This window comes from Apus apus, chromosome 7, assembly GCF_020740795.1.
Source record: "Apus apus isolate bApuApu2 chromosome 7, bApuApu2.pri.cur, whole genome shotgun sequence".
NCBI classification, from domain to species: Eukaryota; Metazoa; Chordata; class Aves; order Apodiformes; family Apodidae; genus Apus; species Apus apus.
Window position 1 is genome coordinate 25,396,163 of NC_067288.1, and position 16,459 is coordinate 25,412,621.

General features: G+C 39.9%; 1 protein-coding gene across 3 annotated transcripts in view; it reads right to left on the bottom strand.

Moving 5' to 3' along the window:
* RAB3B (RAB3B, member RAS oncogene family) overlaps positions 1-16,459 on the bottom strand; it is a 44,835-nt gene that overhangs the window by 25,869 nt on the left and 2,507 nt on the right. The window contains exons 1-2 of one of the 3 annotated variants that reach the window (XM_051625484.1): positions 11,490-11,534; positions 8,958-9,185 (exon numbers count right to left, since the gene is read on the bottom strand). In XM_051625484.1, the coding sequence (XP_051481444.1) occupies positions 8,958-9,185 (228 nt within the window). In that variant the 5' untranslated portion in view covers positions 11,490-11,534. Of the gene's footprint in view, positions 1-8,957; positions 9,186-9,331; positions 9,354-11,489; positions 11,535-16,459 lie in introns of those variants that run through there. The other 2 variants (XM_051625485.1, XM_051625483.1) reach the window with 2 other exon arrangements.

Sequence of the window (16,459 nt, forward strand, 5' to 3'; positions counted from 1 at the left end):
ACTTCAGTGTAAAGTATGAAAGCTCAAGATCATCTAGTTACTAAGATGAATGCCTGTTAAATCTTCAGTTGGGACTATTGCCTTCATTTATAAGAACACAATTTCTGCTCCAACAACAGAATTAGCATAAGTGCACTTACAGTCTTGCTCACAGGATCCATCAGTTACATCTTCTTTCTTATTTCAATCTGAGATTGACGTCAGCAGCATTCACTACCTTTTGAGAACTCATTCTCCAGTTTCTACTTAATTTGATGTCTCAGAAGATTTATATGACTCACAAAATTTGGCGTTTGAAGCTTCAGGGCACAAAGATAGAAAGAAATCCAATGGGAAAAAAAATGCATTTAATATAGTAAAATAATAGTAGAGAAAGAGAGCCAGAGAAACTACAGTCAGGTGCTATTTTTGGCAAGGGTTGTGCAGTAAAGGAACAATTTTCTTTTTCATTAGTCAATAAAAAACTCCAGTTTTCTGTTCCATTCATTACTCACAGTGAATTAAGAGGTCAGTGATATAAGTGATGTTAAATGCATAGGATTTTTGCAGCAACCTGTAAGAGCTACTGATACTCTGGGGCTGCCAAAGCAAAGATGCAAAGCCTCGAGCCTCTCACAGGGAGCTCTTCTTTACACAGGACACACGGATCTGGCTCCTCAAGAGTCAGAAGCCCCTGCTGGAAACAGCTCCAAATTGCAAGTCCGAATTCCAAGAGGAATCTGTACTGTGCAGAAGTGCAAAACTTGAGAAGAGCTCGTTTCTGAGGGGTAGGAAGCAGGATGTAATCGCAATTGCCAATACAGCTTTCATTCTTGCAAACACCTGTCCCTTCCTCTGCAAATAGAGAGGTGCTCTGCACTCTCTGCATGAGGGGCAGACCATGCAGGTGGGAGATGCATTCCTGATTGCACCTCACAGGGAGCCAACCTACTGCAATGCTTCCACTCTCTCAGACAGTGGTCCCTAGCTCAAAACCTGGGTCCTTGCAAGTCCACCTCTGCTCAAAAACAAACTATCCTTCCTCTTCTGAAAAGAGAACATGAGTTGCACAAATCCCTCAGGCCTTGACACTGTCAAATTAACACTATTATGTTATTAATCGAGAATTTAATAGGTGAGATATTAAAATTAACATGTCTTGGGAATCCTTAATTTAAAATAATGGAGATTCGATGAGTCATGACTCTGAAAAAGTCACTCAGCATCTCCCTTGGAGAGAGTATTTTGAACCAGTATTTTATTGAGCAGACAGATTTTAGCAGAACATGTATGACTCACCGTGGCATGAGGGCAATTTCAATATCCTGCTCTTTTAGAAACTGCACAGACATACATATGGATATTGTGAAGTCTGATTTTCTTCACCGTTTTGGTAGCTCCAGAGCCCGACAAGGGCTGAGAGAAGGTAAGAGAAGCATAAAGGTTAAGGTCTATCATTTCACTCTTATGCAAGACACAGAAATTGCATCCCTTAATTAGCCTTGCTTGGCTGTAAATTTCCAGTGTTGCTATTCTGTGCAATCAATTGATGCACCAGTATGATATCTTAGAAGTCTAAATATTTCTTTTCTTATAAAGCAAACAAGTAAATTGACTTCCTCTCTTTTCCCCAGCTCTTCTTGTTCACCCTTCTGTACAGCTCCATTATTTCAAATTCTGTTACAACAGTCCTGTGCAAGAACCATCCCTACACTTAATGCAAAAGTATTTACAGAGATGCTACCTGATTTCATCAAGAAGAAAACTACAGGAAAAGCTGTCTAGCCTTACAGAAATGTGTGCAGCATGAGGCTAAAATGCACAGCAAGGAAGCAATTTAGCATTTAGTGATAATTCCAATAGGAATGCAGTTTTTAGTCTTTTAATAATGTAGAACAGATTTAGAGTTTAAAAAAAATCAAAACACATTTGATGGGGGCTATTTCTCTATCTTCCCTCTAAATAAATAAATAAATATATGTATGTAAAAAGAGACTTCCATGGACTTATCAAAGCTGATTCATGACAGTCTACCAGAATTTGGCAGTTGGAGCATTTGCTTCCTTTCAAAACTGGGAATGGCTGGGTGCCTGCTGGCAGTTAGCAGAGCAGGATGCAGTTTCCATGGCACTGGGATGCTTGGTGACTTCAGAAGTGCCACAGCGTTACCACCGGGGTAGGGACCAAAGGAGAGGAAGCAGCAGGTGGATCTTTGAATAAGCACATGCAAAAGAAGCATTAATGTGAATATCCTGCCTCATAAACATCCTATGCATGGACTCTCTGTGTTCTCTTTTATTTCATCACATTGGCTACAAGAGCAGCAGCGAAACAGTCACACTTGATAGATACCAGCGTATGTGCACACATGTATCTCTCTACACACGCCGCCCTCTCTGCATGACTTTACCCTCTAGCACTGGTCCAAATGTCTGTATCAGTTTGTCTCCAAATCTGGCTGAGAAAACGTCATCATTGAACCCTCTCTAATACACAAAGTTTAATCACTTGAGCTTTACGCCATCTGAAGTTACTTCAGTTAATGAAGCACAGCAGCACATAACATAGTGCAGGTCTCTGCTCCATTTACATCTGCTCCCCCTAAAGTTTCAAACCCTCCTTCCATCTCCTGTTTCAGTTTCTAAAAAAAATTAGTAGCCAAGCAGTGAGTATCTGATACAGGATTAGAAAATAAATTATGTGACCCAGAATGAGCAAAACTAGAGGACTTTTCAAAGAGATGAAAGGGCACAAGAGAAGCTCAGGATGCCATGTGTGAGCTAGGTAAAACAGCAGCAGCTCCTAAGTGTTGCAGAAAATCACACTGCAGTAGCCAATACAATGCATCAAAGTTATAGATGTGAGCAAGCCAAACAAATATTTTCCCATTTGACCAAAAACTTATGACAGTTAAATAAGTGCTCATTTGAGACAAATAATGAAAAGCCATAAATTCTGCCCACTGTATTATCTCATAACTGATCACAGTGTAACCAAGTGTATTTAAATATAGAATACACCTAGTTATTATGCAGAAGATAACATTGAAATAAAATCATAGCAAGGGTGATTCTGATGAGGACAACAGGAAAATGTTTTGAGGCATAAGTCTAAGACCTTATGTAAAATTATTATAAAATATCTATTCTGAATTTCTGCTGCAAAAAGCATTAAATGTAAAATGTCAGAAGGCCACCAACCCATTTGACCTTTCAAAGCTTAACTGCCTTAGTGCATCAACTGAATAATTTCCCTTGAAATTTCCCATGTACAGCTTTTCTTCCAGTAGGGATCAAGTTAACACTGGCCCATTTCCTCTAGAAAAGGTCTGAGCCCATGAACTATCAGCAGCTCTTAATCAGTTTAACACTTACACAACCCAACCCTCCTCCTGGATACAGCCTGGTACCTCTGAATGCCATATTGCAACTTCTTTCATTTTACTAAAAAGCACAAAACAAGGTCAAGTGGTCCATATACCTTGTAACTCTGCAAAGATGTAGCACAAAGAGAGAACTACAGCTTGCTGTGACAGTAAACCCAGTATTCTAAACAGGAATAACTCCTGGGGTAACAGAGCTTAGACTGAAGTTGGATTTGGCCTTCACTGTAATGTAGAGTTATAAAGAGATAACAATGGGATTGAGGTGATTAACTATAAACAGAAATTAACCTTCCATGTCAACTGTTTAACTGCAAACACGGGAATGCCCTGCTCAGCAAGCTTAGGCTGTTAAATAAATGCAAGTGAGAGGGATAACTAATCACCTAGGATTTTATTTTTAAGCTTTTTTATTTCTCAACCTTGTATCACTCTTGCAACTCTAATCTCAAAGACCACTCAGAGCAGCATGAGCTGCTCTCCCAAAGCAGGAGTATTATTACTTGAGACATAACCAAGATCTTGGAAATTAATTAGAGACTCTGTTATTGTATTTCTTCCCCAGTCTTCTGCATTGTGTTTTAGCTGTTTTAAGTGTTAAGCACTTCAGAAGTGCTTTACATCCACTCCTGATGATTTTTATTCCTGGGAAGTCCTCAATGCTGCAAACAAGATGTAATCCTTGCCTCTCTTAAAAGGATCAACCTGTTCTTTTCGTTATTGGGACTTTGGCCATTTTAGTTCTTTGTCTGAACAGCAAATCAGAGGATTTCACAACAGCTGTGAATCTACTGAGTAGAATGAGACCCATTGGATTTTTAGAGATATACAGTGCTATAGCATCTATCTATCTATCAAATTACAGAGTGCTTATTATCTCTTTTTTTAGAGGCAAGTTTAAAGTCAGCAATTATAAGGAACTTAGCAAAAACATGATGGGAATGGGATGCCAGGGGAATAGATGATTCTCTCATCTGAAATGCGTAATTAGCTTTTGGATAAGTGTGCAATTAACATTAAAATTTACAATCAAGTATGATGCTGTTCTAATTTTACCTCTTTTAAATGAAAGAGCTAACTTAGTTACCAGTGCTGCTTCTTTGAATCCCCTATGAGGTGAACTGCACAGTACCATCTGGTCATCCAGGAGACAACCAATTAAAAAAAACTTGTTTAAACACTGCATACTTGCCTCCTGGACAGCTATGCAGCTTGGGTTTTATTTTGTTTTACAATTATTTTTTTGTTTGTTTTGTAATGGTAACTGCCACTCAGCATAATTAGCAGTTTCTGCTTGTAAAGATTTTTCCTACACAAACAGAGTGATGTTGCTTTGCACCCTCTTCTCAGCTGTGCCTGAAAGCTGGATGTAACACGTTTCAAGACATCCTCTACAGCTCATCCCAGACTCCTATAAGGTTCAGCAGTTAAGCCATAGAAACATTTTTGTTAATGGGAAAGAAAAACCTGTGCTCATCCTAGCAGTTTAAATCTGATAAACAGCACCTTAAAAGAAAAATCATACTGCAGTCTAGATTTGCTGCCTCCATCTGAACATCATATTCTTTTTGCCTTTAACTCCAAGTTAAATTTAACCTCTATTTGCCTTTGAAAAAAGAGGTTGAAAGTAGATCCATCAGCTGCCAAACCCTCTGTTTAATTATTATTCACATACACTCTTACAGTATGTATGTGCAACAAAAATGAGACCCAATGTGTAGGGTGCTGTACAAAAGTGTAACAGAAGTGTGGTGTGCAAGTGTTTTGGGCTAAACACTGTCAATGATTTTCCATCAGTAAATTTGTGCTACTATGGAAAGAGTTCAAGGAATTAATCTAGACTGGGACAGTGTGAAGGGCAGAGGCTGCCCCTCAGCAGTTAACACCATGTTGCTCAGAAGTTCTGCCATTATTACTACTTACCACCAACAGACACACAAATGCACAGGAGGAGGAAAAAAAGAAATCTCACATTGCTCTCACCTAAAAGCAAAATCACTTTTATTCACCTGCTTCCATCTGGATCCAGACAAAGTGGCCATCTCTAGCTGCTAGGCAACCTGAATGCTGCATTGACCAGTAACTGTATGCATTTGGTAAGAATAATGTTACCTTTGAGATTGATTTCTAATAAAAAACCTTACCTAGCTGAAAATGTAACAGCTTTCCTTCAGTAACTAGCAACTCTGGGAATACCAAACTGTTGGTCAGAAAGAAATAATCCACATGTACACCCCACATGGAGAGAAATATTATAAATCAGCTTCTTACAAATATATTGTAAAATATTGCTTTATATGAAAGTATTATTACAGATGAAAGTGGCATAAAAAACTCTATCCAGGAATTACATTTATGTAAATATTAGAATACATACATAATATATATTATTTACATAAGTATTATTTTAAATTAGAAATGTGTAAGGCACCAAACCTCATCCAACTACGAAGCAAACCTTTCAGTAAAGTTTATTCAATTGATGTAAAACCACCACTCCAAAACAAGACAGAAAAGACTTGAAATTAAAACACCATCAACTGATCTTGGAGTTTTTTAACAAAGAAAAAACCCACAGAACATTGTTTCACATAACCCTTCTCTGGGCCATTTCACTGTTTTCTTCTCTACCAGCAGATCTATCATTCTACCTTAAAAACAACATTAATGTCTTTGCTGTGTCCCATTCCTCATGAACTCAAGAGAAAGAGATACTCCTTTCAAGTCTTTTCAAAGCAGATAATTTTCCAGAGTGCTAGGTCACTAGCACAACTGTTAGGAATCTTATTAAAATGCCAGTTTGGGTGACTGAGGTGTTGATGTCAACAAAACAAGAGGCCCATTAACAACATCAAAATTGAAGAGAGCAGCATTCTGTTTTGATCATTAAACCTGACAGCTTGTCAAAACCTGAGTCACAAAATACAGACTTCCTCAAACTCAGCACAAACACAAAAGCTAGAACTTCAGTTTAAAACGCCCATCAATTTCTACTGGAGGTATTAACTGAGAAACAGGCCAGAAAGACCTGACACAGCAACATGCTGTTAGTCTTCATGTGCAGCTGCCTGGCACTTGAAGCAGTGTGAATTTTCCCCAGCTTTAAGAAAACCCAAGTTGCTCTTTGTAGCTGGGGTCCTAGACCTGAATATGCTGCTCTTCTGTTCAACTCAGCCAAAGTCAACGTAGAAAGTCCCAGTTATCACTGACCTCTCTGGATCACAGTGCAGCAGCAGTAACTTCCCCACACATCTTCAACTTCTAGGACAAAAACCACGGTTATTTGTCCACAGCCCTTGAACAGCTCCAGTCTGCCCCAGCTGCACACACTGGGGAGCTCCACAAGCACCCAGGAACTGAAAGAGACCTGGCTCCACAGAGCAGAGAACATTAGAGCTTCCTAGAAATGCTCCTCTCTGGATTTTATAGACATTTGAAGAGGTTAATTTAAACACTCAGGCTTTCTCCTTCTTCACTTAGTTTCACATTAGACCTGATTCAGGTAAGACTTAATATCAAACTTAGGGGGAGCATAACTGAAAAAAAAATAATTTTAAAAAAAAAATCAATATTGTTGTGAGTAACAGCAAATCATCCAATGGAGCTGCAGGGTCTCACACTCACAGAAACTCAATAGCAGCTCTAAATCATTTTTTAAAGTAATAGGAAGACAGGTTGGTAAGAAAACTCTTCCCTCCTACAGAGGAACACACAGCTTTGGCATGCTAATGGCCCCACTACAACTACTTGCACCCTCAAGTACAATGCACTACATGGAAATTACAAGTTTAGTCTCAGAACAGGCAGGAGGTAAATAAGCTCAAAGACTGTGTTTTTTGTAGAGGTACATACTTCATGGTTTTGTTAAGGTCCTTAAGTTGTGACTCACATGAGGGATCCATGCAAGGAGAAAGAAAAAAGAACACGAGTCACTCCAGGACCTGCCAAACACTTACATGAAGCCTTCATTGAAAATAAATGTTAAATCAACAGTGTTTTTGGTAATTCAAATATTACAGGTCCTATAGATAGCACCACCTGACATCTCTGTATCAAATCCTTTTACAACCCCCCCATGGTTTCAAACAGATTTAAGATTATTGCTTAATCCATTTAAATCCCAGTATCTTTGCAAAAATCACAAACGTTTCATAGTGTCTTCTGTCTTGCTTTTACACAATTTTCTAAAGAATTTCATGTTCCAAGATCAAGAAAGTCAAACTCAATGGAAATTATCTTTAGTTCTTTACAGGGCCTGAAGTAGAAACATCCTGATTACCTAAACCTTAAATTAAATCAAACAGATTCATGTCAGGTTATCCACATTAGCTTCAATGCCAGAATTTCACAACATGAAAAGGATCTCTTATTAAATAATCTGTTGTATCTTGTACCTGGCAACACAGAAATAAAATCAATCACTTACATTTAAATGCAATAATGAAATATTTATTATAAACCCAGTGTCTACAGATCAGTTAGAAGACTATGCTCTTAGCTGGGGCAGGATTTGAGTAGAAATGCTATGCAGTTTCAAATCATCTTCAAGATTAAGCTTAACGTAGTGGTTTCTCCAACAAGTAGGCAGCTACTTTGACTTAGTAAGCTAAATCCTTTTAAGTTAAGATAATACTCACTTCATATCTTCTACCTGAGATCTTTTATTTTTATGCAAAAGAGAATAAAAGAACCTTGTTGACTGGAATTCCAGCTAAAGCCCTGTGGTACTTCATAACACAGCAATCTGAGCTTAGTTTTTTTAAACACACTGAGTAATTCAGCAGGACACAGACAGTTTAGTCATCATCAGGATAAACTGCATTTGCCATAGTTATTTGCCAGTAAGTAGAATAAAAGAAAAACATTGCTATCCATAAAAAGGAACATAATGAGCGAGAGACAACTGCTTGACCTTGGTCTGCCACCACTCTGCAGCTCAGGAACTCTTTTTTTTTTAAAAAAAAACAAAACAACTTGGTTAGGATGCTGTTGCTCAAAAAGGCTGAAAGTCTCCCATGTCTGGGTGTCTGAGCACAGGGACAGCTTACCTGCACAAGTCTGCTTCCCATGTGATTTACCAGAAGTCATGTCAGCAGAGATGGTTTGAAGCATACCTCTGCCTTCCCCCTGAGAAATCCTGGATGGATGAAGACAGCTGGCTAGGCACTGCTGGGCAGGTTATGGTGAGTTGCAGGCAGGTACAAGGATCTTATTTGGAGGACACAAGCTGACAGCAGAAGCTATGTGTACAGTTCACTCACTGAATTTCTCCACCTACTAGTGCTCACTCAAAAAGCTCTACTAAAGGACTCCAGACCTGCTTTGAGTTTGTTGCAGTTCAATAGTGCAGTGACTCCTTAGAACACAGAGCAGCTGCTTAAGACCGTATCAGGATTCTCACCAGCTGAGTGAGACAGTAACATGAAGAAAACTTACTCAGCTACACTGGAGAAATACTAAGCCACACAAAATTTATGAACAATCACAATCTGTATTAATTTTAAAATCTACTTCCAGACAAGATACTTTTTACCACCCTATCTTTGATGAGATTAATAAAAAGCTTTTTTTTTTTTTGTAAAACTTTGGCACTTACCCAAATCTGCAGTTTCACCCTCTTGTCATTCCTGTAAACTGTTTTCACTTTGAAGTCAATTCCCACTGTGCTAACGAAGGCTTGTGTGAAAGTGTCATCGGCGTATCTGAAGAGGAAGGATGTTTTACCCACGCTGCTGTTGCCAATGATCAGGAGCTTGAACATGTAATCAAAATTTTGATCTGAAGTATCTTTTTGCCTGTATCTGGCATCCGTTACTGAAGCCATCTGAGAAAATGACAAACACAGAAAAAGAACAGATCTAAGAGCAGTTCAGCGTTTTCGTTTTCCTGAATTGTGTACCATATGCTTAGCTTATCTCACTTCTTTCTAATGTCATAACCACTGTATTTGCTGAAGAAAGAGGAACACACCTTGAAATCTTCTTTTAAATCCTGATTTAAATTCCTGTTGTCCACTCGTACTGGTAAGGTGTCCAAATTTAAAAAATACACCTGTTGCACTGCTTTGTGTTCAAAGGAATAACAGATGGCTACTGCAGATTGTTCAAATACTAGTGGGGAAACAGCATTCTTTACTCCTGTGGCAAGGTGCCACAGCTGTTGCTCAAAAAAAACTGGAATACTGCAACCAGGGACTGAAACTGTTGACAGTACAGCCAACTCTGCAATTAATTAAGCATCCTCCAAGGCAGGTAAACCTAAATAATTCCTTTAATGACTATTAGGAAAAATCTGCATTTCTGGCACATGCACCACCACCATTTTACCCTCAGAAAAGTTCTGTCCTCAACATTCACAGAAGAAAAAAAATAAATAGAAAAAAGCAGCAATGGGAGAAGATGAAACACCAGGAATTTCAGCTGCAAACTTTGAATCCGCCCAAAACCTATCTGCTCTCAAGACTGCAATTAAACTAAACAGCACCTGCATAAAACATGAGGGCTCAGCAGGGCTGCAGGTAGCACTTGGAATGGATAAATTATCCCTTTTTATTAAGGAGATGTGAGAGTTGGGGATGTTTGTGGGGTAGGGAGGGGGGAAGATGCAGCCTCAGAGATCTCTCCTTCTCTTGTGACCCTGAATTGGATTAAGAAACAAAAAACAACTGCAGAATCTGAAATATCAAGACAGATGGAACTCACTGAGCAGCACTGGCTGCTTTAATGTATGCAGCTCAGACAACTCCATGGGAGAAAGCCCTGATGTTTCAGCTCTCTAAAGAGCAGAAGACAACTACATAAACCAAAGTACTACAGAGAGGAGAAAAAGGAAAAATTAACAGATACACCACACTTTTAATCCCTAATGCTGTTTCAAAACCTACCCCACATCAAATAAGCAAAGGTCTTGGCTCCTTATAACCATCCAGGGGGTTATGCAAACTGGGGCAATGACAATACGGGTCTGATTAGCAGCTACTCATCCCAACTAGGACATGTGCTACTTGAGTGCAGGGTCAGAAACACATCCAAAGGAGTAAGTTAATATTCCCCTCAACTCAGATTCATGGGCAAATCTGGAAACAAAACTCCCACCAATGTCTACTCTGTCCATGTGCCCAAATACTTTTTTGTTAGCAAGTCTCACCTGCACACAGGACTTCACTCACTTAGAAAACCAAAACCCACTGTAGTTAAACAACTATAAACCAAAACACCATCCAAAGGCAGTTTCCATTGGCATGACAATTCAACTCAAATTCCCAACAGAGGGGAAACAAACCAAAGCCAACCCCCTTGAAACTTCAGTAAAATATGCATGAGTTTATCTCTGACTAAAAACATGCAACTTTCTCACATAGAAAAGGGCTGGTGCAGCAGATTTCATTCACAGACTGCATTAACAAGGACAGTTTCTGAAGAACTTTATCAGTAGATCAATAGTTGATACCTGCACTAAATGCAGTAAAGTCTTCCCACCCATGATTCTCTGTTAGATACAATTCTGATAAATGCTCTTCTGAACTTCAGCTACTTGTCAGTAAGACTATAGTCCTTTTCAAGCACCCCAGAAAAAGCAAGTACATTTTTTCACTAGTGTATTGAAAAGGACTCTTCTATCCATGGCTTGTGGTTCTTAACAGGAATTTCTAAAATGAAGAATTCAACATCCAACTGACTTCTAGGAAAAATGTTAGAAATCTCAGATGCAAGAACTACGAATCTAGACTATTAGTTGATTTGTACCATCACCAAGCTGGAAGATAGTAAGAAGTTTCCTGTTTCAGTAATTTACCTTACACATACACCTACAAAAGTTCCACAAATGCCATTGAGAACATACATGAGCTTGCTAAAGAAGGGAAAATAAAGAATTAAAAATCTCTACTGCTCCATTCTGCCCATACAGGGTTGAAAGAAGTGAGACGCCCTCATCACTTGAAGGTTGGTCATTTAAAGATTCAGAGGCAGACCTTTAACAAAGAAGTCTCCCACTAATCATACAGGAATCAATATCTTCTTTCTGCCCCTGCCTTTGCAGAATCCATCCACACACTCCAAGCTGATCTTTTAAATTAAACAGTGCTGCCTCCATTAACCCCCCTAGATTGCTACAATCAAAAATGTACCTGGCTACAAATGCGACTTTCACATCTCGGTTAAAAGAAGCCATTACAGAACGTGGCCAGCTAGAGCAGCTTTGTTAGAAGCACAATGCAGAAAATAAGATCAAATAATACTTGCACAGAGCACGGGGCTGTTGTCATAGAAGCACAACACTCCCTGGCCTGTGTCTGCCACTGTACAGTGCTGAAGATGCTGCAGGCTGACTCCTTCCATCATTAGAGGCAGCGCTGGAGAACACAAATTTCAAAGAAAATTCCAGCCCCTTGCTTAAATTTGACTTTTCCCTTTCCCCTCCTCTAGCCAATAGAGTGAAACTGAAAGGACTTCAGTACTAATTACCAATTACTCCTCTGATTGCAGATCATTAGTGAAGCTGTGCTCCACCCGCATTTGGACAGAAAGTGTTCTCAGGGCTTCCCCTGAATTTGTGCTTGAATTCTGAAGCAGGAACCAGTAGGAACCTTTCTCCCAATTCTCCTTCCCCCTTGCTGTCCCACCCCTGCTTCAAGCACTCCCTAGTCCTGAGGACCTCGCAGAGAGCTGGTGCAGAGATCAGAGAGATCCCAGTTTATAATAAATCCTCCTACAACTTCTCCTGGTTTTCAGGGTTGTTTTAAAAGTTGGTTCAGTTCCTGATCCAGCACCACCGAGAGCGCTGAGCAGAGGGGACTGAGTGGTGGGAAGCGATGGCAGTTGCTATGTTACCAAGAGAAAGGTCCATGAAATCACATCTCCTGCAGGCCCTCTGCACCTGGTGGAGATCCAGCATCAGAGGGAAAAGGTGACAACATGCCAGTGTCAGGCAACTCCCATCCAACTCGGCACAACTCACACAGCCATCACTCCCAGAGGGTTTTATTCCCCCTCGGGTGAAGGAACATGTAGCTGGCAGCGTGACCCCCTGCACTCTGGGGACATGGCTGCAAACGCTCCTTGCTTAGGATGACTCCAAAAACAGCAGCATCTCTGCTGCTTTCCAAGGACAGGAAGACTAACTAGGGGTTTGTTAGAGAAGACCAAGTCAAATATGACTGGCACGCAGAGCACAAAAGAGGCTCGTGGCTGTTTCCATTCTGACTGCCTTGGAATAACCCTCAATAAAATACCTATTCAGGCAAGATTTAGCTGCATTACAGAAAACCCATTACACAGGAGAAGAAAAAGCTGCTGATCGGATTGTCCTTGAGAACACTTCAGTACAACAAGACCTTGCATCTTACAGTTCTTTGCCTGGGTAACCCACCTTTGTGTCCAAGAGCTTACTAATACTGACAACCTCTTTTCTCCATATGCTTTAGCAATGGGAACAAGGTCTCAAACACATCCACTTCCAGCTAGTTTTGTCAGAATAGGCAGTTATGTAGCTATGAGATACCTTATATTTCCCTATTGAGGGAAAAGCCTGCAGTGTGAGCTTGTCTTTTATTAGACATAGAAACCACATAGGAGGAATATGCTACAAATGCTCTAAAGCAATAAAAGCATAATCAGAGCTTATTGGCCACCAAAGAATATGTTCCTCAATCAAGGTGGCTCTCCTGCCTTTGTTTTCTGTGTTGGTCTAACGAGGTTTAAAAAGAAGAAGCCTCTCACCCTGAGACACCTCCATGGCAAACCAGCCTCTGTTGCTTTCAGTACTCACTGAAATGTGTCATACAGAGGGCTCCACACAGCTGTGCTCTTTAATCTGTGACCAAAGGAACAGTAAAGAATCAAACTGTTTTGTAGTGCAACACACACCATCAAAGTGTTACTGCTCTTACAAGTCACTACAAGTGGTCACTGCTGCCCCTGTTCTGCAGTATTTACTGCCTACAGCCAACTTCAGTGAAAGCAGCACACAGACTGTCTAAAGCTGAGAGGGTTGGCTAAAAATCCACTGGTATATCTAACCACCCATTTACCAGGCCAAAAGAGAAGGGGCAGAGTCACAAATACAGCCCTTCTTGTTAGACTCCTGGCTACCCGTAGGCACTGAGGAGCGTAGAAGGACAACAGAGATTACTAGATACACTTATTGTGTAAAAGCAGAAATAATGAGGCTAACAAAGGTAGAATTAAAAAAAAACCCAAACATCTACATAGTGCTAAAGTCAATACATTGTTCGAAGTTATGTGGTAGGGAAGAAACAAAAAAGTAGCTAAACCAAAAGATTTCTTCACCCTTGAAAGACATTACTCACATGCAGGTTAACTTATTTTCAAAAAAAGTTAATACCTTGTGGGTTTTTTCCCCAAAAAGAATTAAAAAGCACATCTACATAAAAAAATATTCTAGCTCTCAAATCACACTTATGTCAGTTCTTGGTTATAAAAACTCACCTCATGTGCTCTCTCCTCTGAAAAAAAAAATATTTTTTTTTTTTCAGGAATTAAATCCTGAATCAGATTTCTATCAAGTAATGGAATTTATTTTACAGCTAATGTATACTATCCTAAGAATAAATCTCACAAAGGCAATAAGGCTGTGGCCTTAAGGAGTCTTATACAAATGCAGGAGATTTATCAGAGGCAGAAAACACAGCATGAGCAATCTATATAACTGCTAAAAAATACCGCAAGCAAGTGACAGCTACCAATTTAGATCTATGAAACAGATGGAGATTTTGCTATGAGTGTATGAACCAAGAGAGTGGCCACACTGTTGAACCCGCAAAACAGAAGCAAAAGGATTACAATGTTTACAATAAAGATGGATAATGAGAATATTATGCAAGAGACTAATGAGGAGGCAGGTTAACTGTGCACAAAATGCTGTGTAAAGGTCTGAGCTTCCTTCAGTAAAGCCCCGCAGCACATAAAGAGAACAGAAACAGTGTTTGATTTAGTGACAGGTAGATAGTTGGAGCCATCTGTTCAAAATTTATTAAAGGGAAATTATCTAGATGAAACTAAAATAAAAGTTCCAGATAAATTCTACAAGCGGATGCAAAACCTCAGATTAGAGTCCTTGCACTTTTCCTGCAGAAAAGCAGGAGAGCAAATGGAACCAAGGAGGAGCTGAAATACATCTGTATACATTGGTGCTTTGCACAAAGCCTGGGTCAAAGTCTGCTGTGCTGTAAAGGCAAACCACAGCAGGACATGGGAAGACCTCTGCAAATTACAGCACTTCTATATAAAAATAACTGCCCTAAAGAAATAGTTATTCCAGATTTAGAGAAGAAAAGCGTAACAGAATTTCGTAATCTTTTTCATGGATAATGTAATCTAAAGGCCAACTTTGTTTCCGGTGCATTTCCTCTCCAGTAAAGGGATAAACCACCATTTGTCATCTTGACTTACATTATCTGGCCTTGTAGAGACTGCCAAAACACATGGACTGTCCCAAACTCTATGGAAATAATAAGCTGTAGCCACCTACTCCAGACCAGAATTTGAATCAAACAAGGACAAATCCCTTCTCACGAGCCACACAACTGACAATCACTTCACTTGGCAAAACAACACCTTGCTCTGGCCCTAAGTATTGCACATTTTCCAGTATTGGTTACATTTCCTCCTGTTCTCACACCCCTGCCCTCTGCAACTGTTCCTCCCTCTGGCTCACACTTCAGTACTGTCCAAAACTTGATTTTGAGGTGTCAACCAAATAACTCAATTGCTAGATCTAGAACAAAAATAATTTGATGGTGTAAACAGAAATAAGTCTGTGTTTATTACTTTAACAATGTGAATCCCTCATCTTGACAGCAAAAACTAAAATTTATTTATTAATGAGTCCAGAAGTCTTTGCAAGAAGATCCTTGTAGTGGATTTGGTCAGGAATTCACATACTGCAAATGAGTTCAACATATGCATGACAACTGAAGGATAAAAAATTGTAAACAATGTAGGTGATTATTTATTATTATTACCCATTCAGATTTGGGAACACAGGCTGGGAAAAGTCTTCTAGGAACTTCCCGGGTGTGGAACAAAACTTAAGAGCCTGTGGATATCACCCTTTTTCCATCAGCTCTCTAACTTTACAACTACATTTGGTCAGGCAGCAGGATGGGACTGTTGTTAGAAAGCTTTCCTCACACCAAATGTCTCTCTGCCTGGAGTCACGCCTCTCCCATTTCCTGCATAATGTTCAACATCCTTAAAGTCCATTTTAGAGCCATAACAAAACTCTCAGGAAGAAGGAATTAGTCACTCCAATTTTACAATGCCAAAAATGTGAAGATGTAGAAGTTCTCTCCCACTTTTTCTGCTCTTTTTGATGAGTGTTTTCATTGTGGCTCTTTTCATGTTGGCAAACACACTACTCCAGAAGATACAGAAAAAGTATTTAACAGCTAAAAAATCTCCCCTTCTAAAGGGGAGCCACTAACGGAGCCCAGTTCAACTCTCTCCCAAAGGATGTATGGAACAAGATATTTACTTCCTTGATTGGGAATCCCAGGAGCCAGCCAATTCTAGACCTACAGAACTGCTAGCTGAGGCTGACCCTGAATCCAGCCCTGTCTTCAAAGAAACAGTGGGAGCGGAAGAAGTTGATTTCTGTTACAAAACTCACCATCATTAAAGCCCTTGCTTCCTGTTACAGACATTGCAGCAATGGCTGAGATCATGGATTTCAGTCTCCTTCTCACTGGCTCTCCAGCCTTGCAGTTCTGCCTCAGTTTCTCTGAGAATGAACTGGCAATAGTGACAGACTTCTGAATATCTCACTGCTGAATACACTGAAGTAGCAGTGACATAAAAGCACTCGCAGTAACACACAAGATGAATCTGTCCCAACTGTGCTGTGTCCCCAGCTGGAAGGCAGGGCACAGATATGTTCTGCCTTGGGATACTGCCCTCCAGGGAGAAAGCTGTGACTGTGCCCTCCCATGGTGGTGGAAGATAAAGCAAGTTCAGGTACAGGATGGAACTCACACTATCCAGAGCTAGATTCTGGTAGGCACCCCTCCACCAGTGCTCAGGAGACAAGAGATGGAGAATTTTCTGCATCACAGGGTTTAAAAACTTTCCTTGATAAGTA